The sequence below is a fragment of the Aquarana catesbeiana genome, linkage group LG10 (assembly GCF_042186555.1).
Source record: "Aquarana catesbeiana isolate 2022-GZ linkage group LG10, ASM4218655v1, whole genome shotgun sequence".
In the NCBI taxonomy this organism is placed as follows: Eukaryota; Metazoa; Chordata; class Amphibia; order Anura; family Ranidae; genus Aquarana; species Aquarana catesbeiana.
The window spans coordinates 27,029,043-27,051,826 of record NC_133333.1 but is presented as its reverse complement, the minus strand read 5'-3'; the positions used below and the strand labels follow the sequence as shown (position 1 = coordinate 27,051,826).

Genomic DNA, 22,784 nt, shown 5'->3' with positions numbered 1-22,784 from the left:
CCCTCTTTTTTGTTATATATACCAGTGTTTCTCAACTCCAGTCCTCAAGGCACCCCAACAGGTCATGTTTTCAGGATTTCCCTCAGATGAAACAGCTGTGGTAATTACTAAGGCAGTGAAACTGATCAAATCACCTGTGCAAAATAATGGTAAGCCTAAAAACATGACCTGCTGGGGCGCCTTGAGGACTGGAATTGAGAAACACTGATATATACACTGTTGGTTCACTTATCAGATCAGCTATGAGTAAGCATCTTTGGATGTAAAACGCATTAGCAATTTGATCCCCGTTGTGTCCACTTCTGTTACCTGTCTGCGTTTTTGGATTTTATATACCCAATAAAGATGCTTTTTTGATGGAGTGCGGCGATCCAGGACTTTTCTATTTCCATTATCTTGTGCATAGCCAGCACCCAACTCTGTTTAGTAGGACGGCAGCACCCTGAAAACACGGAGACTTATAGAGCGGCATTTCTTATCAAAAGATTTATACTCAAGTAACCCAGTGAAGGTACTTTCTGAATTTCGGAATCGACTTTCACAATTATACCCAGCTAAACCAGCTTTTACTGCTGATCAGACTGACTCTCTGCTACATGACTTGGAAATGCCTAAACTTTCAGATGTCAACCGGGAGTCATTGGAGCGAACGGTATCGGTAAAGGAGGTTCTGAAGGCTATTAAATCCCTTAAGTCCCATAAACGGCCGGGCCCGGATGGCTTCCCAGCCATTTATTATAAAAAATTTGCGGGTAGTCTTGCCCCACTGCTGGCAAATACGTTTAATGCCTTACTATGTCAACATGATTTTGGCAGCAACACATTGACAGCTATTATCTCAAAGATACCCAAATCCAATACGGATACCACTGCCTGGTCGAATTATTGGCCTATTTCCTTGCTTAATATAGATATCAAAATTTTAGCTAAGATATTGGCTAGCAGGCTAAACCCCATCATTGGGAACTTGGTCCACAAAGATCAAGTGGGTTTCATACCACGTCGACAAGCCAGCACCCCCCCCCCCCCCCCCCCACACACACACATACACACACACAAATTTAAAATGTAAAAACACGCACAAAAATTTGACATTGTAAAAATATGAACTTAGCCTACCTTAAAAGTGGACTATAGGCCCTGCGCTGGGCTTCAGGGCTGGTGCAAAGATTTTTTTTCTACACAGGTGAAAGTGCAATGTGCATTACAATCGCTCCACTAATATTACATTATGCTCCACCAAAAATATTACATTATGCTCCACCACTAATATTACAGTATGCTCCACCACAAATATTACATTATGCTCCACCACAAATATAACATTATGCTCCACCACTAATATTACATTATGCTCCACCACTAATAATACAGTATACTGCTCCACAAATAGCACAGCACTCCTCCATACCCACCAGCACACCTCCGTAACCCCTCAGCACATCTTTGTACCCCCAGGACACCCCTGTACTCCCCAACACATCTCTGTACCTTCAGCATGCTTTTGTACCACTTTGGACATCTCTGCACCCCCAGAATGACTCTGAACCCCTTAGCATGCCTCTGTGCCAGCACATCTCCATATCCACATTTTTATCCTTGTAACACCCCAGGACACCTCCGTACCCCCTTGCTCATCTCTGCACCCCCACACATATCTTTGCACCCCTTTGCACACCTTCACAGCCCCCAGCACACTTACACCCCCCCACAATCCTCTGCACCCCTCATATGTATCCTCAAGTACACCTCTGTAACCCAAACAAACTTTTGTATCCCAGCACACCTCTGCACCCCCAGATATCTTTGTACTTCCATGGGTTTGTTACCCCCAGGAGGCCTGTGCAAACCCCTCATCTGCACCCTCTGCAACTGAGTGTACACATGCCAGTGCCTGTCCCGGTCAGACGCCCCTTCCCCTACACTGCAAAATGTTAACTGCTGTACAGAGGTGTAAAGGGAGATGCCGGGCGCCACAGAGCCTCTCCCCACACCGCTGTATAGCAGGCTCAAGTCCTCTCCCGGCTGTCTACCTCTGCCTGCCTCCCTCCCTGCACATTGCTCGACTGCACAGCAAGAAGCACGCTCCATGGGAAATACTAATGACAACAAAAACAAATTATTTTACTGCACCCCCCCTCAATGTGTGGCACCCGGGGGGACCGCCCCCCGCAGCCCCCCCATTGGTATGCCACTGGTCCATAGAGTGATTCTTATGCAACATCTGGCCCGCTCTCGTCGGATCCCCATGCACCTGCTATCACTCGATATCAGGAAGGCATTTGATATGTTTTTTTGGACATATATGCAATTCATTTTGCAGAAATCGGGATTTGGCCCAAATTTTCTACATTGGATAACTTCCTTATATGCTCGCCCTCAAGCATATATCAAATATTCTGGATTTTGCTCTGAAAGGTTCCCAATAGCTTGGGGAACTAGGCAGGGTTGCCCCCTCTCTCTTTAATATTCGCCCTCACCATTGAGCCATTGACATTGTTAATCTGTGCTAGTCCTGATATCCGGGGGGGTTGAGGTGGCCTCCTCCCACCACAAATTATGTCTATTTGCAGATGACGCCCTGCTGTTTATCGCTTCCCATGTTTTCCCTTGCTGAACCTGCTCAAACTATTAGACAGATTTGCCCAATTGTCAGGTCTGAAAGTTAACCACCATAAATCAAAGGCGCACAATGTGTCGCTGCCGAGTGAGGAGGTGTCTCATCTCCAGGCCCTCTTCCCATTTCAATGGGCCACCCCCTATTTACTCTACTTAGGCATTAAACTGACAAGCTCCCCTGTCCATCTATACCGCACAAATTCCGCTATACCGCTAAAATCATTTAAGTTCATTTTTTTCCTCAATGTACACACAGCACCCCATATTGACAGAAAAACACAGAATTGTTGATATTTTTGCAGATTTATTAAAAAAGAAAAACTGAAATATCAGTCTGAATACTTTCCGTCCCCACTGTATATGTATAAGCTTCTTCAAAAAGTTATAAAACTAATCATGATTGTATCTAATTTATGTTTGTGCTCTGCAGATCCCCCAATTGTGTCGATCATAATTAAAGGTAAATGATATGATAAAGATAAGTATTATAAGTGAGTGCTTTCCACCATAACACTTCTCACAGTCTCCCTCTCTCCTCTATTGTACCCAATTTGTCTGTCTTTCTCTCTCTTTTCATCAAATTGTCTGGGTTTACATTATATATATATATATACTGTATTTATTGGCGTATAACACTCACTTTTTCACCATTAAAATCGGGTGCAAATAGCGTGTGCCTGTTATATGCCAATACTTTAGTTTTAGCTGCCTCAGAGGGGACAGGGAGGGGGGGGGGCAGGACGAGCGCAGTCAGATTACATACAGCGAGAATCTCCTGTTTACTTGGCGGCATCTGTAATAAGAAGTCCCGTCTCCTGGGCCGCCTTTGGACCACTGTTCTGTCTATGATAGGAGATTCTCACTGTATGTAATCTGACGGCGCTCGTCCTGTCCCCCTCCCTGTCCCCTCTGGGCTGCAGATGGGCATCGATCAGGCTGCACTGATGGCAATGGTGAGGCTGCATTGATGTGGACTGATGAGGCTGCAGATGGGCATTGATCAGGCTGCATTGATGGCAATGGTGAGGCTGCAGATTGGTACTGACCCTTATTTTGCTTCAAAATTCCTTATTTAAAATTTAAGTTTTTTTCCTGAAACTTCCCTCTTAAAATGAATGTACGTGTTATACGCCTGTGCATGTTATACGCCAATAAATACGGTATATATATATATATATATATATATATATATATATATATATATATATACACACAGTTGTGCTCATAAGTTTACATACCCTGGCATCTATCTATCTATTTCTATCCTTAATTGTCTATATATTAAATAATATATTCTAATACACTTGTAAAATAAAATAAATTATTTATAGTAGTTACATTTTTTATATTACTTGGAATTTAAAAAAGTATGATTACAAGCAGTAACAGATTAATTACAGCTGGGCTGAGCTGAACCATTTTTATCATCACCTTTTCCACAAACAATAGTTATCAACAAAGAGAGACATATTTTACCTTTCAGTGTACAGCATTTAGCTATAACATTTTATGATGTATTACCATATGACTAATTTGTGACCAAATACCCTGCAATGATTAATAAGCTTAATAAGCCCATAACTTGTCATGTTTTGGTAGATAACATCCAGAATGAGAACACACCCATTATTGTGAATGAAGGGGATTCGGAGACTATTAAGTGTACGGTGGACAGTAACCCCAAATCTACTATTATCTGGACTAAAGAAGACATTATATTATCTGGAATATTGAATGATCAGACATCGATTTACAGTGTGAAGAATGCTAATCCAAATGACAGCGGGATATATCGATGTTCAGCAACTAACAACCATTCATCTATTACTAGGAGTATTAACATCACTGTACATTGTAAGTATATCACAATTCTTAACTGAAAATGGAACTTAAATTGTAACACAAAAAAAAGATAAAACGGCAGTGCCAAGCAATTTTAGTTGCTTAATCAAACTAAGGTAAAGCCAAATTCCAGTTTGGGCAATAAAAATGAAACCTTATCCCCAGTTGCTCTGTAAAATTAAAAATAATGCAGCTCTGGTTGCAATACTCACCTGATCTCCGGAGCTGTCTCCTGCAGACTCACCTCACCGTTGGGCTTGTCATGGGGGTTGAATGACACCCACAGCATCATTAAACCTACTTCCTGCGAACACAGGGTGTCATGGCCATATTTCATCAATGACATCACCCATTATCCCCAGCTGGTGCCATCTTGAGATCTGTCATTTGAGATTAGGAGTGGGGAATTATTGGTGAATTGTCATTGTGGTGGGGCAGCATTTTCAGACAGCAGATAGTGGTGGGGGAGGTGTCACCACGATTGATGAGAATTTACATCACTGGACAATAAAACTGACGTCAAGGAACATTGTTTACCTTTTTTTTTTTTTTTTATTACCCCTTCCTGTCTGCTCTTAAATTGGGTCTTAAGGGGGTAGCAGGATGGACTTCCTAATCACAGCGATTGGCTATCACAGAGATCACATTATAGGGAGATTTAGTGGGGGACAGCAAATCATACAGAGTTCAGTGGTCAAGTGTATGTCATGTAAGGCATGACATACAGAGTGCCGCTATCTGGGTTGTGTAAGGACCGTGTACATTACATCTCCTGACCGCCATAATCTGTATGCTGTGTTATTACATCTGCCATATGTGACATTAATGCAATGGACTGTACTTCTGAACGTTGCACTCTGTCTACTAGGGTATATGTTACATATTCCTGAGCCATGCACCCTGTATATTGTGCTACACTTTACATACTCTTGACCAGTGTACACTGTACATTGGGCTGTATGTTACATATTCCTGACCATTTTGCTCTCTATGCGGTGCTATGCATTATACAATCTCACAACTCCATATGCTGGGAGTGCAGCAGTCATTTGTGTGCAAAGTACACCACATTCTACAGAGTTCAGCCTGTAGGAGTATGTAATGTACTGCAAAGTGCAGTGGTCAGGAGTATGTAGCATACAGCCCAGTGTAAAGAAAGCAAGGGTCAGGATTATTAAATGTATGGCACAGTATACAGAGGCAGTATACAGAGGTAGTGGTCAGAGGTATGCAATGAATGACGCAGTTTACAAATTGCAGCAGTCAGGATTATGAAATTTACAGTATGCATTATATACTTCTGACTATACTCGGTATGCTGTGCAGTACATAGTTTTACTGTTGTATCCTTTTCTTTTAAATCAGAAAAGTTTTATAAAGAAAGAAAACAGGAAACAAAAAAGCAGTACACAAATTAGTATTAGTATTCCACAAATACCATGAGCACCTGGTGATAGTGTTACCTGTGTCATTAAATGAAACAGTTATGCAAACTTGTATAAATAGTCTATCCATCACAAATTCCAACAGGCTCAAACCTGGAGTGTCCAGCCATGGACCCCAAAAGTTGTCAAATTTACTGGAATGTCCCCTATGCTGCTAAATTTATTTCTCTAATCTAAGGTTTTCTCCCATACATTGTATCCATTCTTTTTTGGAAGGAGAGTCAGAAGACTTTTAATTTTATTACCCTTCAGGCTTGTAAAAGGGCTCCAGCAACTGCTTCTCTGCTGGAACCTTGTAGTTGAAAGTCATCTAAAATGCCCAGAAGGCAAGGTTTAGGATCACGTGGTATGGAGGTCTACTGATGTATCTTACATACTTATGGCCACTGCACTGGACTGTACATTACATACCCCTGACCACAGCACTCTGTACACTGGGCTGTATATGACATACTCCTCAACCCATGCACTCTATACTATATAGTAATTACATACTCTGAATAAAGTGTTTATTTAACAACCATCGACTGTTGAGAAAATAATCAATGTCTTTTTAACCACTTCAGCCCCGGAAGATTTGGCTGCTGAATGACCGAGCCATTTTTTGTGATTCGGCACTGCATCGCTTTAACTGACAATTGCGCGGTCGTGCGGTGCTGCACCCAAGCAAAATCAACGTCCTTTTTTTCCCACAAAGAGAGCTTTCTTTTGGTGGTATTTGATCGCCTCTGTGGTTTTTATTTTTTGCGCTATAAACAAAAAAAAAAAATAGCGACAATTTTGAAAAAAACACAATATTTTGTACTTTTTGCTATAATAAATATTCCAATTTTTTTTTAAAAAAGTTATTTTTTTCTCAGTTTGGGCCGATATGTATTCTTCTACATATTTTTGTTAAAACAAATCGCAATAAGCGTATATTGATTGGTTTGCGCAAAAGTTATAGTGTCTACAAAATAGAGGATAGATTTATAGCATTTTTATTATTTTTTTTTTTTTTACTAGTAATGGCGGCGATCTGCTATTTTTATCGGGACTTTGACATTATGGCGGACACATCGAACACTTTTGACACATTTTTGGGACCATTGGCATTTATACAGCGATCAGTACTATAAAAATGCACTGATTATTGTAAAAATGTCACTGGCAGGGAAGGGGTTAACACTAGGGGGCGATCAAGGGGTTCATTGTATTCCTAACTTGTGTTACTAACTTGAAGGGGGAGGGGACTGACTTAAAGAAGTGATGGATCGTGGTTCCTAGCTAATAGGAACACACAATCTGTCACTCTTCTCAGAACAAAAATGGGATGTGTGTTTACACACACTCATCCCTGTTCTGTGTCTCCTGCTACCGATTGCTCACGGCCGGCGGTCATCGCGACCGTCGGCCACGAGAATCGGCACCCCCGCTGTGCAGCGGGCGCGCGCCTGCTATCCTGATCCCGCAAGCCGACGTATAGCTACGACGGTTCGCGGGATCGTGCCGACCTGCCACAATAAAATGACGGCGGCTGGTTGGCAAGCGGTTAATGAAGTGCTTCTTTAAAGTATTTGCAGACAAAATGTTAGCTCTATGTCTATGTTCTTTGTGCAGAAAAGCATACTGTACGTAACAACAACTTCAGTTTTTAAAAATGATGTTCTGATGTTTATATGAATCTATTTGACTCTCACTTTGAATAGAAATTTGATAGGTATAAGGACTGGGACATATGTATGAGGTGCATACAGCCAATAGGCTCAGGTTATATTAACCACTAGAGATCCTTGCTATAGCCGAATGATGGCTACAGCGCGGACCTGCTTTGCCGGGACTATGTCTATTGACGTCATCCCGTGCAAGAGCAGCCTGCGCACGGTGAGACTCGCCTGATCACAGATCGGAGTAAGGGGTCGATCCCGACCCCTTACCACATGATCAGCTGTCAGCCAATGATAGCTGATCATGTGACATCAACAGAGCCGGTAATCGACTATTTTTTTCTCCTCGCGATGACAGCGTGAGGAGGAAAAAAAAAGACGATCACCGGCGGCCGTGAGAGGGACCTCAGTCCCGATCACGGCGAGCGACACCAGATCATCAGTGCCCACCTGTGCCCTCTGCCAGTGCCACCTAGCAATAGGCAGCAGTGCCGTTTACCAGTGCCCACCAGCGCCACCCATCAGTGCTCACAGTGCCACCCATCAGTGCCCACAGTGCCACCTATCAGTGCCCACAGTGCCACCCATCAGTGCCCACAATCAGTGCCTCAACAACAGTGCTGCACATCAGTGCCCATCAGAGTCACCTACCAGTGCCCATCAGTGCCGCCCATCAGTGCCACCCATCAGTGCCACCTATCAGTGGTACCCATCAGTGCCGCCTTATCTGTGCCCATCAGTGCCGCCTTATCTGTGCCCATCAGTGCCACCTTATCTGTGCCCATCAGTGCTGCCTTATCTGTGCCTATTAGTGCCGCCTTAACTGTGCCTATCAGTGCCGCCATAACTGTGCCTATCCGTGCCCATCAGTGCATCCTATCAGTGCCCACCAGTGCCGCCTCATCAGTGCATATCAATGAAGGAGAAAAATTACCTGTCTGCAAAATTTTATAACAAACTATGAAACATGATTTTTTTTTTCAAAATTTTCCATCTTTTTTTGTTTGTTTAGCAAAAAATAAAAATCCCAGCTGTGATCAAATACCTCCAAAAGAAAGCTCTATTTGTGGGAAAAAAATGATAAAAATTTTATATGGGTACAGTGTTGTATGACCGCGCAATTGTCATTCAAAGTGTGACAGTGCTGAAAGCTGAAAATTGGTCTGGGCAGGAGGGGGGTTTAAGTGCCGAGTAAGCAAGTGGTTAAAGTTATTGTAAAGGCTCATTTTTTTCAATAACAAACATGTTATACTTACCTGCTCTGTGCAGTGGTTTTGCACAGAGCAGCTCTGATCATCCTTTTCTTCGGTCCCCCGCTGCCGCACCAGGTTCCTCCCTCCAGCCAAGTAAGCTGCTTTCTCTGGGGGCACCTGAGCTGACTCGCTCCCAAGCCACGACCCCGCCTCCTCTCCCACTGCTGTCTCAACCAATGAGGAAGGAGAATCCCCGGACAGCTGAGGCTCTAGTGCACATCGCTGGAGGAAGATCAGGCTCAGCTAAATATTAGAGGGGCTGGAGGAGCTGCTGCACACAGAAGGTTTTTCCCCCTTATGCATACAATGCATACAGTGCATGAAGGTAAAAAGCCTTGAGCCTTTAGAACCACTTTAAGTCTGCCCCTTTAAACCCTTTCCACTGTCAATGCAGTGAGGCCTCATCCACCATTTGCCCTAAGTGCTATGTGACCCTCATAATTCTTATCCTTCAAGTGCCCAGGGATGTCCCAGATGTTTAAACATTCTAGCAGTGTCCCTGTCCAGCAGTTTACAAAGCTCTAAAATTTTTCTTTTCTTTTTAGATGCTCCCCGGACACCTCAGATCAGTTGTTCCATGACTACAGGTACCATTGTTATTGTCAAACCTTCCTCACTGCTGTAATAAAATGAAGGCTTAAAGGGGCCATAATGATAATTTTATGATTTACTTAAGGATTGGTTCATCTTTAGGAGCATGTTACACCCCTCTCCCCGCACCTGCTGTCACATTTTAAAAACCGGCGGCTATGCAATCTGTGGATGAGAAAACTGCAAGTCTCGTCTAACCCTGGAGCAGATGGCTTATAGTTCTCAATGGATTGTGAGGAAACTGATGAGCATCCTCATAATTTATTCAAAAGCCCTGCAGCTTTCGAACTCAAATCCTGTATGGATGTACAGGGAGAAGGAAGGAGGCGTGGCTAGCCTCCAAAAACACGCTCCGATTAGCTGTTGCCTCTCTTGGGTTGACAGGTGGTTTCTGGTTTGTGACAGCTCACTCCCCAGTGTCCTCTCCCATCCATCCATCAGAGCCGCTGCCGAGGCGAGGACTGGCAGCCTGACCACAGGCGGGACTATCTCCTGAGCATCCATTGGTCCCAGACCCCCACACTTGACACTCTCTGTGAGTGGAATGTTATGCATTAAGGTGAAAACCTTCTGTGCTGCAGTCCACCCCCCCCCCCCCCGACCCAGACACCACCATGGGCACTCTCTAGATGTGCAAAGCTGGTAGAGACCACCCCAAAAAGACTTGCAGCTGTTATTGCAACGAAAGGTGGTTCTACAAAGTACTGACTCAGGGGGGCTGAATACAAATGCACCCCACACTTTTCACATATTAATTCACATATTATTCTCTCTTTTGATCAATATTTTGATCACTAACCATAACTGCTATAACCCTTTTCCTGGATCCTCCACTCGCTAGCTGAGCAGCTTTTCTATTACAAAATGACTTTTCATCGTGAACAACAAATGATTGATAAGACATATATACAGAGTACTGGCTGTACACTCCTGTGGACAGAATGGCCTTCTTAATTATTAATTGTTGGCATGCTAACTTATTAGCATATGTAAACACAGACAATTCTACAAAAATTGGAAGACATACAAAAGACAACTAGGACTTCAACATGGCTAAATTACTTTTCAAATCACATTTATATATATATATATATATCCCTTACAATTAAAGTATTTGAATAAATAGTATACCCTAGACTGTAATCACAAGAGGGAAACAAATCAAACACAGAGATTTCTTTAATTTAGGCATTTTTGCAGTGTCTGGTGTGGATCCAGTTGACTTTTCCTTCAAATTTTGCTAAACTGTACATAAAATAGATGCTGTTTTGCCTCCAAACATTTCCTTATATATAAACGTCTCTTAACAATCCACAAGTCACCTGGCTTTAGTTTTAGATCCTTCCAAACTTTTAGGATCTGGAATTAAGGAGAAAACACATTAATGAGTTTGTCAAAAAACCTTAAAAGGTCAGCAACATTTTTAGAAAAAAATGATCTTTTATGTCTGCCAGACACTCTTTTCCCTCCAGTTTGACATGGAACGTGTCATCAGTCACAAACAGTATGGCTGCCTTAGTAAATGAGCATGGGATAGAGCCAGGGTTCGCCACAGTTGTTTTTATAACATACCACCTCTTGTTTTACCTGTTACCAAAATCCTCCATTCGGATCTCACAGAGAATGTTGCTGATCTTTTAAGGTTTTTGACAAACTCATTAATGTGTTTTCTCCCTAAAGTAAAAAAAACTTCTGGCCCTTTAAATGGAATCAAAATCAAAAAATATACTATTTTTATAGGTCACAGGCATGCTAAAACATGGAGCTCTGCTTCTCGATAGGGATGAGCCCAGTGTTCGAGTCGAACTTACATCGAGGGACATTTTTATTTTTTTATTTTTTAATAAAGGACTTGTCCCAAGCTGTCTCTTGTCTTTTTTACCATTTTGACACTTTTTTTGTGAAATGGTAGGGGTACAATGTACCCCGTTACCAAATCACACAGGGGAGGTGGAATCTGGGGGTCCCCTTGTTAAAGGTGGCTTCCAGATTCCGATAAGCCCCCCACCCGCAGACCCCCACAACCACCAGGCAAGGGTTGTGGGGATGAGGCCCTTGTCCCCATCAACATGGGGACAAGGTGCTTTGGGGGGCTACCCCAAAGCACCCTCCCCATGTTGAGGGCATGTGGCCTGGTATGGTTTAGGAAGGGGGGCGCTCTCTCGTCCCCCCTCTTTTCCTGTGACCTGCCAGGTTGTGTGCTCGGATAAAGGTCTGGTATGGATTTTGGGGGGGGATTTTTTAAAGAATTTGGCACAGGGTTCCCCTTAATTTCCATATCAGACCCGAAGGGCCTGGTATGCATTTTAGGGGGACCCCTGTGCAATTTTTTTAAATTTTGGTTCGGGGTTCCTCTTAATATTCATACCTGTGTAATGTGTAATGGGGGTCTGTGTACTGTGCAGGGAAAAGGGTCTGTGTAATGTGCAGGGGGTCTGTGTAATGTGCAGGGGATCTACGTACCTTTCAGGGGTGTGCGTACCGTGCAGGGGGTCTGCGTACTGTGCAGGGGGTCTGTGTACTGTGCAGGGGGCTGTGAACTGTGCAGGGGGTCTGTGAACTGTGCAGGGGGTCTGTGAACTGTGCAGGGGGTCTACATAATGTGCAGGGGGTCTACGTACCTTTCAGGGGCTGTGAACTGTGCAGGGTACTGTGGGAAGTTTTTAGAGACCTTGCGCTCCTCCACCTTCCGTTTGAGGATTCCCCACAGATGCTTAATAGGGTTTAGGTCTGGAGACATACTTGGCCAGTCCATCACTTTTACCCTCAGCTTCTTTAGCAAGGCAGTGGTCGTCTTGGAGGTGTGTTTGGGGTTGTTATGTTGGAAAACATAAAATGAAGAAGCCAAGCCCTGATATCTATAAACCTTTGTTAGGACAGATAGTGTTCAAATCTAGTTGACAACTGATAAAGAGATTGGCCAATACAGTACAGACAGGGTTAACCACTTCAGCCCCGGAAGGTTTTACCCCCTTAATGACCAGAGCATGTTTTGTGATTCGGCACTGCATTGCTTTAACTGACAATTGTGCGGTCATGTGATGCTGTACTTAAACAAAATTGACGTCTTTTTTTTCCCACAAATAGAGCTTTCTTTTGGTGGTATTTTATCACCTCTGTGTTTTTTATTATTTGCGCTACAAACAAAAAAATGAGCAACAATTTTGAAAAAACAAACAATATTTTGTACTTTTTGCTATAATAAATATCCCACATTTATTTTTTAAAAACAAATTTCTTCATCAGTTAAGGCCGATATGTATTCTTCTACATATTTTTGGGAAAAAAAAACACAATAAGCGTAGATTGATTGGTTTGTGCAAAAATTATAACGTCTACAAAATAGGGAATAGATTTATGGCATTTTTGTTATTTTTGCGACACTTTTGACACTTTTTTTGGGACCAGTGACATTTATACAGCGATCAGAGCTAAAAATAGCCACTGATTAATATTTAAATGTCACTGGCAGGGAAGGGATTAACACTAGGGGGCGATCAAGGGGTTAACTGTGTTCCCTATGAGTGTTTCTAAATGTGGGGGTGCTAGGCTTACTAGGACATGACAGAGATCACTGTTCCCAACCAACCATGACAGTAGAACCCTGTCATGTCACCTGTCAGAACGAGGAAATGCCTTGTTTACTAAGGCATTTCCCCATTCTGCCTGTGTACAAAGCAATCGCGGGCCACCGGAGGACATCAAGCCCTCCCAATCCGCAGGCAGGCTGCAGCATGCCGCGGGAGCGAGAGCACGCAGCCCGCTACTGAGCCTGCGCAGGCCGCCGAACAGCAACAGCGATTCATGCAGGAGAGCCATTGTGCCGCTGTCCGGTCCTAAAGCGGTTATTTATGGCAAGGATTAGTTCACCAACCCTCTCTAACCTTACATAGCAAAAAAAATAAAAAATCAGTTTTGGCAAGTAAAATGTCAGCAGCACTTTTTAAATTTATTTTTAAGCCATGCTATGTGAATGGGAACATATTTAAAGTATGTGTTTTCCCAATATGGATGCAAAAATAGAAATAACACTTTAAAGTAAAGCTGTCCCCTCCCAAAAAACTAACTATAAAACACCTTAAACTATATTAACCCCCCACCACCACCTCCACCACCTTCCCCACTTAAGCTGGCTAGTTAGCACAGTAGGCCAGCTCCAACCTACTCCTTATGCTTATCCTCCCTGGGAGAAATCCTTTTTGCTGGCTGTTCCGTGAACTTTCACAGATTTGCGCATATAAGGTTACTCAGTGCCAATACCCCTCTTTGGTTGCGGAGTGTCAAGCTCAAGTGAAGTCAGGTCAGTTGCAAAAGAAGTAACTTGAGATACTTATGCCGCGTACACACGAGCGGACATTACGGCGGACTTTGCCCGGCGGACTGGATTTCGTCGGACAATTCGATGTGTGTGGGCTCCAGCGAACTTTGTTTTCTCAAAAGTTGGACGGACTTAGATTTGAAACTTGTTTAAAATTTATCCGTTGAAATCGAGTCCGGTCGAAAAGTCCGCCGTCTGTATGCTAGTTCGACGGACAAAAAGCCACGCTAGGGCAGCTATTGGCTACTGGCTATGAACTTCCTTGTTTTAGTCCGGTCGTACGTCATCACGTACGAATTCGACGGACTTTGGTGGATTGTGTGTAGGCAAGTCCGTTCATTCAGAAAGTCCGTCGGAAAGTACATCGAAAAGTCCGCCGGGCAAAGTCCGCCGTAATGTCCGCTCGTGTGTACGCGGCATAAGACATAATTACTAACCTTTCAACTTTTACTGAGATATTCTTTTATAGAGATGTTATTGGTTAAGCTATATTTAAAACCAAAACTTGTATTTTTCTTATAAGAAAAAAAAAGGAATGGATAAAATGTGGTCAAATGTTTTTTTTTATATTGTCCTTTGTGTAGAGAATGTGCTCTGTGTTTTGTTTAGGATACACAGCAAGAAATGAGCTAAAATCTCAAAATTTATGGGAATTCTCTCATAAAGTCATGATAGGAACAAATGTTCCCATTGTAAATCGCTGGTGGAGCAGATTTTGAAATATTCACTAAGGAGTTGATTTACTAAAACTGGAGAGTGCAAAATCTGGTGCAGCTGTGCATGGTAGCCAATCAGCTTCAAGTTTTGTTTTTTTCTCAAAGCTTAATTGAACAAGGTAGAAGCTGATTGGCTTCCATGCAGAGCTGCATCGGATTTTGCAGTCTCCAATTTTAGTAAATTAGCCCTAATAATGGTCAATAATAAAGTCAACCAGCTGATATCATCTGTACTTCCCAATCATGCTACCATTTTATGTATAAAAAACATATGTTACTAAATTATTGAATGAACAAATGAATGCCTGAATAGAATGACCTCAATAACTGACATATGTATAATCTATTTATATCTTCCATCCAGACTGTACCATTGATGAACATAACACAATTTATGTCCAAGAAGGATCAACACTTTCTCTAAGATGTTTTGCTAAAAGTTTTCCAGAAGCCGCAATAACATGGCTAATTCCTAGAAACCTGAACAACACATCTCCAACTGGGAAAATTAACCTTCATGACATATCATCCAGGGATCGTGGATTATATACTTGCAAAGCCATGAATGAATATGGAGCTTCAAGTACCTCTTTAGCAGTACTGATGCTCTGTAAGTAAAAATAACTACTGCATTCAAAATACAAACTTTATTGGTGTTGGGTCCATTTTTTTTTTTTTTTAAGTGGAATATTTTTTAAACCTTTTTTTTCCATCTATCTATCTAACCGGTATATACTGTATAGATGAAACACTATCTAGTGTGCTACTATTGTGAGAACAGGCAAAACATAGTTTGGCTCATGGTTAAAGTGGATGTAAACCCTCACATATACCCAATGAAGAGAGCAGCCTCAGAGATTAAACAAATCTCCCTACATAAGTTTAATGCCGCGTACACACGATCGGAATTTTGGTCGGAAAAGCTCTGATGGTTTTTTCGACGGAATTCTGACCGGATTTCGCTCAAGCTGTCTTGCATACACACGGTAACACCAAATTCCGACCGCCAAGAACGTGGTGACGTATAACACGTACGACAGGACTAGAAAAAGGAAGTTCAATACCCAGTGCGCCACCCTTTGGGCTCCTTCTGCTAATCTCCTGTTTAACTCGTGTTAGTAGAAGTTTGGTGAGAGACGATTTGCGCTTTTCAGACTGGTGCTTATTCCAATCGTTTTACTGCTGTTCAGTTTGTGCTTGTGGGTTTGTATCTGGTTTTCAGTGCGTGTAGTCAGTTCGTATCTGATTTTCAGTGTGTTCTTGTCCGCTCCTTACTGATTTTCAGCTTGCTCTTCACAGGCCTTGCTTTTCTTCAGTGCGTTCTGTTTAGTTTGTTTTGACCAGCCGACCATTTTGAAGCCATGTTGGGGGTACGTGCTCGTCATACAGTTCGTGCTGTGCGGGGGCTTGGTGTTAGGCTTCTAGCTAGGCTTTGTTAGGCTTTGTTAGGCTTTGGGCGGCACAGTGGTGTAGTGGGTAGCACTCTCGCCTAGCAGTAAGAAGGGTCGCTGGTTCGAATCCTGACCACGACACTACCTGCCTGGAGTTTGCATGTTCTCCCTGTGTCTGCGTGGCTTTCCTCCGGGTACTCCGGTTTCCTCCCACACTCCAAAGACATGCTGGTAGGTTAATTGGATCCTGTCTAAATTGGCCCTAGTATAGGTATGAATGTGAGTTAGGGACCTTAGATTGTAAGCTCTTTGAGGGTATAGGGACTGATGTGAATGTATAATATATATGTAAAGCGCTGCGTAAATTGACGGCGCTATATAAGTACCTGAAATAAATAAATAATAAATAGCTTTGACCCAAGCCCAGTCCATGAACAGGGCGAGGAGGAGTTCATGGACCAAGAATTGGTTGCTCCAGCGTGACCAATTCTCTCATATGTCTTTGTTGCGGGAGATCCAGGAGAATAACCCTGATGATTTCAAGAATTATCTCCGGATGACGCACCCTATTTTTCACCATCTGTTGGCTTTGCTGTCCCCTTATATTAGCAGGCAGGACACCTGCATGCGGCAAGCCATCACTCACTAGCAGAGGCTAGTCACCACATTGCGGTATCTGGAGACTGGGAAAAGCCTGCAGGACCTCAAGTTCTCGACAGGCATCTCCCCCCAGGCTCTGGGGATCATTATTCCAGAGACCTGATCTGCCATCATTCAGGACATATTTGAGGCCTTAAATCTCCTACTGGATTGGGACGTTGCTGGCTCCGGGCTTTCCTCCTCATCGTTACTGCTATTATGCACCTGTCATGTCTCCGCCATGTTCCTCTCCCACTGCAACGAAAGATAGTTTCACGCATGCACAGTGCCTATAAAGCTAACACGCGCGTGTCGTACCTACGTTCTGTGTGCAGAGGAAGGAGGAACGGTAGCGACAAACGTAATAGCGAAGGTAACATTTTAACTTGGGACATGAGTGGCCTATACTGATTCTAGATTGAGGCCTATATTGGGCTAAGATTAGGAGAGTTTAGCCTGATATTAGTGTTTTTGTCTTTTGTTTGGTCTTGCAGCAAAAATGAAACAATTTAAAAACCCAGACTTCCTCTGCGAATTCATAGACAGATACAGGGATATGCGCAATTTGTGGGAGGTGAAAAACCCCTTATATCACAAAACACCAGCAAGGAAGGCATCGCTGGGGAAACTGCTGGAATTTGTGAAGACTCAGGTCCCCAACACAGACATCGAGTTTGTGGATAAGAAAATTGGTAGCTTAAGAAGCATGCATAGGAAGGAGCTTCAGAAGGTCCATAAGTCCGTGAGGTCAGGAGCAGCAGCAGAAGATGTGTATGTACCCAGTCTGTGGTACATACCAGATTGAAGCCAGGGAATCACTTTCGACTCTTCCGGCCCCCCTTCTCTCAACCCCAGCTGAGGCTTCCGAGGACCAACCTGGGCCTTCCATCCTGGAAGAAATTGAGGAGCCCAGCTGGAGCCAGGTATAGTATTTTTAAACATATTTTTTGAGGGAAAATGATTGTTGTTAACTAGATGTTATTATTGCTAACAAATGAATGATTTAACAAAAAGTGTTTGACATATCAATAGACAGTAGGGGCCAAAAATGATTGGGACAAGAATGAAAAATGCTGGGCTCAGAATGATAGTCTTTTCTATTTATTAACATTTAATTTGCAACAGTCATGAGCTGAAAATTGTGTGTGATTGATGAACCAAAAACTAAAACTATGTCCCTTTTTCATACACAGGAAGACCTCAGCCAGGATGAGGTTCTGGAATGTGGCACACAGGAGGAGGTGGGGGTAAGTGTCAGCCAGGAGGAGGTGGGGTTAGGTGTCAGCCAGGAGGTGGCGGGGCCCAGTAGCCTCACCCAATTCCAGGTGCCTTCACTCCCCTCCGCTTTACAACAAAAAGGGCCAGGAAGGGGAGGAACATGAAGGAGGCAGCACTGGGCCTCATTAAGGAGGCTAATGACACCCTGAAAGCCCCCCTCGATGCTGTAGAGGCCTATGGCATCTATATAGCCTCAAATTTGCAGCAAATGGAGGAGGACCCACACCACAAATGCGAGAAAATCATTTTTGAGGCCATCCGTAAGGGGTTGAGTGGCCAAATGATGGATGATGTCCACTTAAGTACACTTACCCATCCTCCTCCTCCTCCTTCCACAAGTCCACCTCCAGAGCCACAGCCTGCAGGGAAGGCTGCAGGGAAGCATGGAGGGAAGGTTGCACGGAAGACAAGAAAGTGATGGCCTGGGTTCAGTCTGGTCTGACAGAAGACGCAGCCTGTTGTAGTACCACAGCCTGGGGACATATATCTGCTGCTGTTCCTGATCTCTGGGAGTCCTGGACCAGATTGTGCTCCCTTCTATATGGACTTCTCAAGCTACCAATTTTTTTATCCATAGAGTTGATGTCTGCCCTGGGGGGCCAAAGGCTTCGCAAATGCCAGCTGTTTCTCCAGCGTTGCCTTCCCTCTTTATTTTGTTATTAGGAGTCAGAATAAATGGAGATTTTTTTTATATGAAAATACTTGCCAATGTGTTTTTCTTCAAATAAGATCGTTTTTTGGTGAGTAGGCGGGTACATTTCAAAAATAATAATGTCAAATTAACAAGGGACACCAAGCAACCTCCTTGAGGTTTACAAGTACAAGATAATAATGGTGTTGTGGAAACATGATGTACAAAAAAAAATGTATGGAGATGACTATAAAATAATAATAATAAAAAAAATACAACAGGAGATCTTGATTAAAAAAAAAAAAAAGACTATAAAAAAAATTAAAAACATTATTATGGAGATCTGGCTAAAAACAGAAAAGATTATTCATGAGATCACGAGAAAAAATAAAGAAATAAGTTTGTGAGACACAAAGGGAGAATATGAGCAGCAAAACAACTTCATTCTTCTAGCATTACGAATGGTCGTTTTACCAGACTGAGTGGCTTCGTCTCGTACTTGATTCTGAGCATGCCTGTTTTTTTGCGCATCGGAATTGCATACACACAAACGGAATTCAGAACATGCTCTTAATCTTTCGCTGGCGAAAATTCAGCCAGCAAAAGTCTAATGGAGCATACACACGGTCGCATTTTCAGACCAAAGGCTCTCATCGGTCTTTTGCTGGTCGAATTTCCGATCGTGTGTACGCGGCATAACATGTATATCTGCTGTCTTCAGCTTTATAAGTTATTTAGAAAGTGCACATCGTGTTACAGATTTGACCACAGAATAATGGTCCCTGTCAAGGTCAGGCGTACCTGACCCTGTTCTTCTGCTGTTGTTGAGGTGCAAGAACCGCAGGGCTCTCGTATGAAGCACAGAGCCGGTACTAGTGCCGCTCATCCTTCTGGTGAACTAGCAAGCACCAACGGCCTAGTACATTCTGGTCGTACATCCAGCACTGCAGTAACACTTGGTGACGTAGAGAGTCCCATAAGTGCAGTTCAAGCTGGTGCGGTGGCTAGCAAAAGTAGTGTCCCGCAGCCACCAAGAATACAAACACAGGCCCATCGAGCCAATAGTGCCCTTCCCGCTGCATTTGCCAATCTGAATTGGGAGCCCACCACTTCTGCAGCACCTGTACTTCCCCCATTCACTGGCCAACCCGGCATTCAGGTGGAAACCGTTGATTTTACGTCACTTGCTTTTTATTCGCTGTTTTTCAAGGAAGATCTCTATAGATCTTTTGTGGACCAAAGCAATTTGAATGCTGGTCAATTCATCGCCGCTAATCCCCAGTTGGCCCTTGCCAGAGATTGGAAACCTATTACGGTTTCCAAATTTAAGACCTTCCTGGGCCTATCCCTCCTCATGGGCATAACTAAAAAAAGTGAGTTGCAGTCATTTTGATCCACTGACCCAATTCATCATATGCCCGTGTTCTCTGCTTGCATGACCAGGGCACAATATGAGCAGATTTTGGGATTTATGCACTTCAACAACAATTCACTCTGTCGTCCTTGGGGTGACCCTGGATTTGATCTGCTCTACAAAATTCGGCCCCTCGTAAACCACTTCATCCAACAGTTTGCAGCCTTGTTTACTATCGATCAAGTTTTCTGCGTTGATGAGTCTCTGATTAAAATTTCTGGCCGCTTGTCTATCAAACAGTATCCTCCCAGCAAGCGTGCCAGATAGGGTGTCAAGATGTATAAGCTCTGTGACAGGGCAATAGGCCAAACATATAGTTTTATGGTTTACGAGGGAGCCAGAGAACTACCCAGACTACATAGGGAGCGCTGGAATGATTATGTGGGACATAGTGTCACCCTTATTCGGAAAGGGGTACCACTTGTTTGTGGACAATTATTACACAAGCGTGCCACTTTTTAGTTACCTTTTTGATTGTGGAATTGGCGCATGTGACACCGTGCGATCGAATCACCGGGGCTTCCCCCAACGGCTTGTAGAGTCCCGACTTAGACGGGGGGAGAGAGCCTGCTTGAGAAGTAATAATTTGCTTGTAGTGAAGTGGAGGGATAATGGGAATCTTTTCGTTCTGTCCTCCCTTCATGCAGATACGACAGTCCAAATTCCAACGGCGACTGGTGTTGTGGAGAAACCCCTTTGTGTCCACGAATACAACCTTAACATGGAAGGGGTGGACCTCAATGACCAGATGATGGCGCCGTACTTAATTGCCCGTAAGGCTAGATGCTGGTACAAAAAAGTGTCTGTATATTTACTCCAATTGGCTCTGCTGAATGCTTATGTGCTATACAAAACCTCAGGATGAACTTAATCCTTCCTAAAATTCCAGGAAGAGATCATCACAGCCCTTCTGTTTCCAAATGGTGCTGTGGCCCAACTTCCCAATCCAAATGCAGTGAGCCGGCTGCATTAGAGGCATTATCCGTATGTCCTCCCTGGTACCCCTGCCCAAAGAACACCCCAAAGAAGATGTCGTGTCTGCAGAAAATGCGGATTTAGGCATGACACTCGGTTTTATTGTCCCTCCTGCCCTGACCAACCTGGTCTCTGCATCGGTGACTGTTTCAAACGCTACCACACACTAGTGGAGTATTAGCATAGGGTACAGCACTACACAGTCCTAGGGCACACTTACACAGGATCTCGAAGGATGAGATGGCCATCACATTTTGAGAGACCCTAATATGGAACGTTTACAGTTACAGTTTACAGTTTATATAAAAGTGCGACAAAAAACCCCCACAGAAAGCACAAAAAAAAGCCAAATAGAGTAGTTGTTTTATTTTTCTTCTCTCTCTGTTGTTCTCTCTCTTATGTTTGCTCTCTATTGTCTGCTCTATTGTTCGCTCTCTATTGTTCTATATCTATTGTTCTCTCTTAATTGTTAGTGTATTTTAGAACTGTAATGTTTTATTTTTACTGTGTATTTTCTTGCAGGTATGGTTTGTCTTACTGTTATATTGTAATGTTACTTTGTTTTATTGTTAACCAGGTATGCCATTCAGCTGCAGCACGGGTTAATTTATTCTGACAGCTGCAGGGTTTTCTTCCATGATACGTAAAGCTGTGACTCCAGGGCTGTAGGAGGTGATTTCACCACCACAGTTAAAAAAAAGAGCATATATGCCGAAGCATGGGGGCAAGGGTGGAGGGGCAATTTGCTCCTAACATTAATATGCTTCGGCATTTTATTTTTAGGTACAGATTGCAATAAAAAACGAAGTTGTTTTATTGAGTTAATGTTTTACTGTTACCATTGTTGGCTTTTCAGGTACGCCATTCAGCTGAAGCACTAATTAATTTATCTTGACAGCAACAGCGTTTGCTCTCGCAATACGTAAATCAGCGACTCCAGCGCTGTAGGAGGTGATTTCACCACCACAGTTAAAAAAAAATAAAAATGGTGCATGTATGCCCATCATTAGGAGTGGGTGGATGAAGGGCGGTATTCTAATGGTGGGCATACCCACCGGTCAATCTCTTTTTGTCATTCAGCCCACAGGCTGCATGAAAAAAAAGAACATTACTATGTATGCCCAACAAAGATCAGCAAGGTACTGGTATGTTGCTAGATTTTGAGTGGTTATACCAGAATGATGCCTGCAAGTTTAGGTATCATCTTGGTATCATTCTTTTCAGCCAGCGGTCGGCTTTCATGTAAAAGCAATCCTAGGGGCTAATTAGCCTCTAGACTGCTTTTACAAGCAGTGGGAGGAAACGTCCCGCCCCCCTCCCGCCGTCGTCTTCCATGGTTTTCTCTCCTGTCCTACCAGGGAACCTGAGAATGCAGCCGGTGGTTCCGCCAGCTGACCATAGAGCCGATCGGAGACCAGAATGGCTCCAATCATCTCTATGGCCTAAGAAACTGGAAGCTACGAGCATTTCATGACATGGTTTCGCCGAATATAAACAGCGCCATTGGGAAATTGGGAAAGCATTTTATCACATTGATATTGGTGTGGTCAGATGCTTTGAGAGCAGAGGAGAAATCTAGGGTCTAATGGACCCCAATTTTTTCAAAAAAGAGTACCTGTCACTATCTATTGCTATCATAGGAGACATTTACATTCCCTGAGATAATAATAAAAATAATTTTAAAAAAAATTTAAAAAAAGCACCCCTGTCCCCCCATGCTCACGTGCAAAGGCGAACGCCAGCATCGAGCAATTGCACCATGCATGTGAGGTATCACCATGAACGTCAGATCAGGGGCAGTAATTTTAGCAGTAGACCTCCTCTGTAAATCTAAAATGGTAACCTGTGAAGGCTTTTAAAAGAACATTTTTTACACAAAGTTGTCACTAAATGATATATTGTTCAAACATGCCATGGTTATATGTGGAATTCCACCCCAAAATACATTGTTCTGCTTCTCCTGAGTATGGGGATACCACATATGTGAGACTTTATGGGAGCCTAGCTGCATACAGGCCCCCAAAAA

General features: G+C 43.2%; 1 protein-coding gene across 1 annotated transcript in view; it reads left to right on the top strand.

Moving 5' to 3' along the window:
* LOC141109815 (sialic acid-binding Ig-like lectin 10) overlaps positions 1–21,309 on the top strand; it is a 52,110-nt gene extending 30,801 nt beyond the window's left edge. The window contains exons 5-9 of the mRNA XM_073601081.1: positions 3,050–3,079; positions 4,219–4,473; positions 9,351–9,392; positions 14,795–15,040; positions 21,281–21,309. Coding sequence (XP_073457182.1) covers positions 3,050–3,079; positions 4,219–4,473; positions 9,351–9,392; positions 14,795–15,040; positions 21,281–21,309 — 602 coding nt within the window. The remainder of the gene's footprint in view (positions 1–3,049; positions 3,080–4,218; positions 4,474–9,350; positions 9,393–14,794; positions 15,041–21,280) is intronic.
* Positions 21,310–22,784: the final 1,475 nt, after the last annotated feature.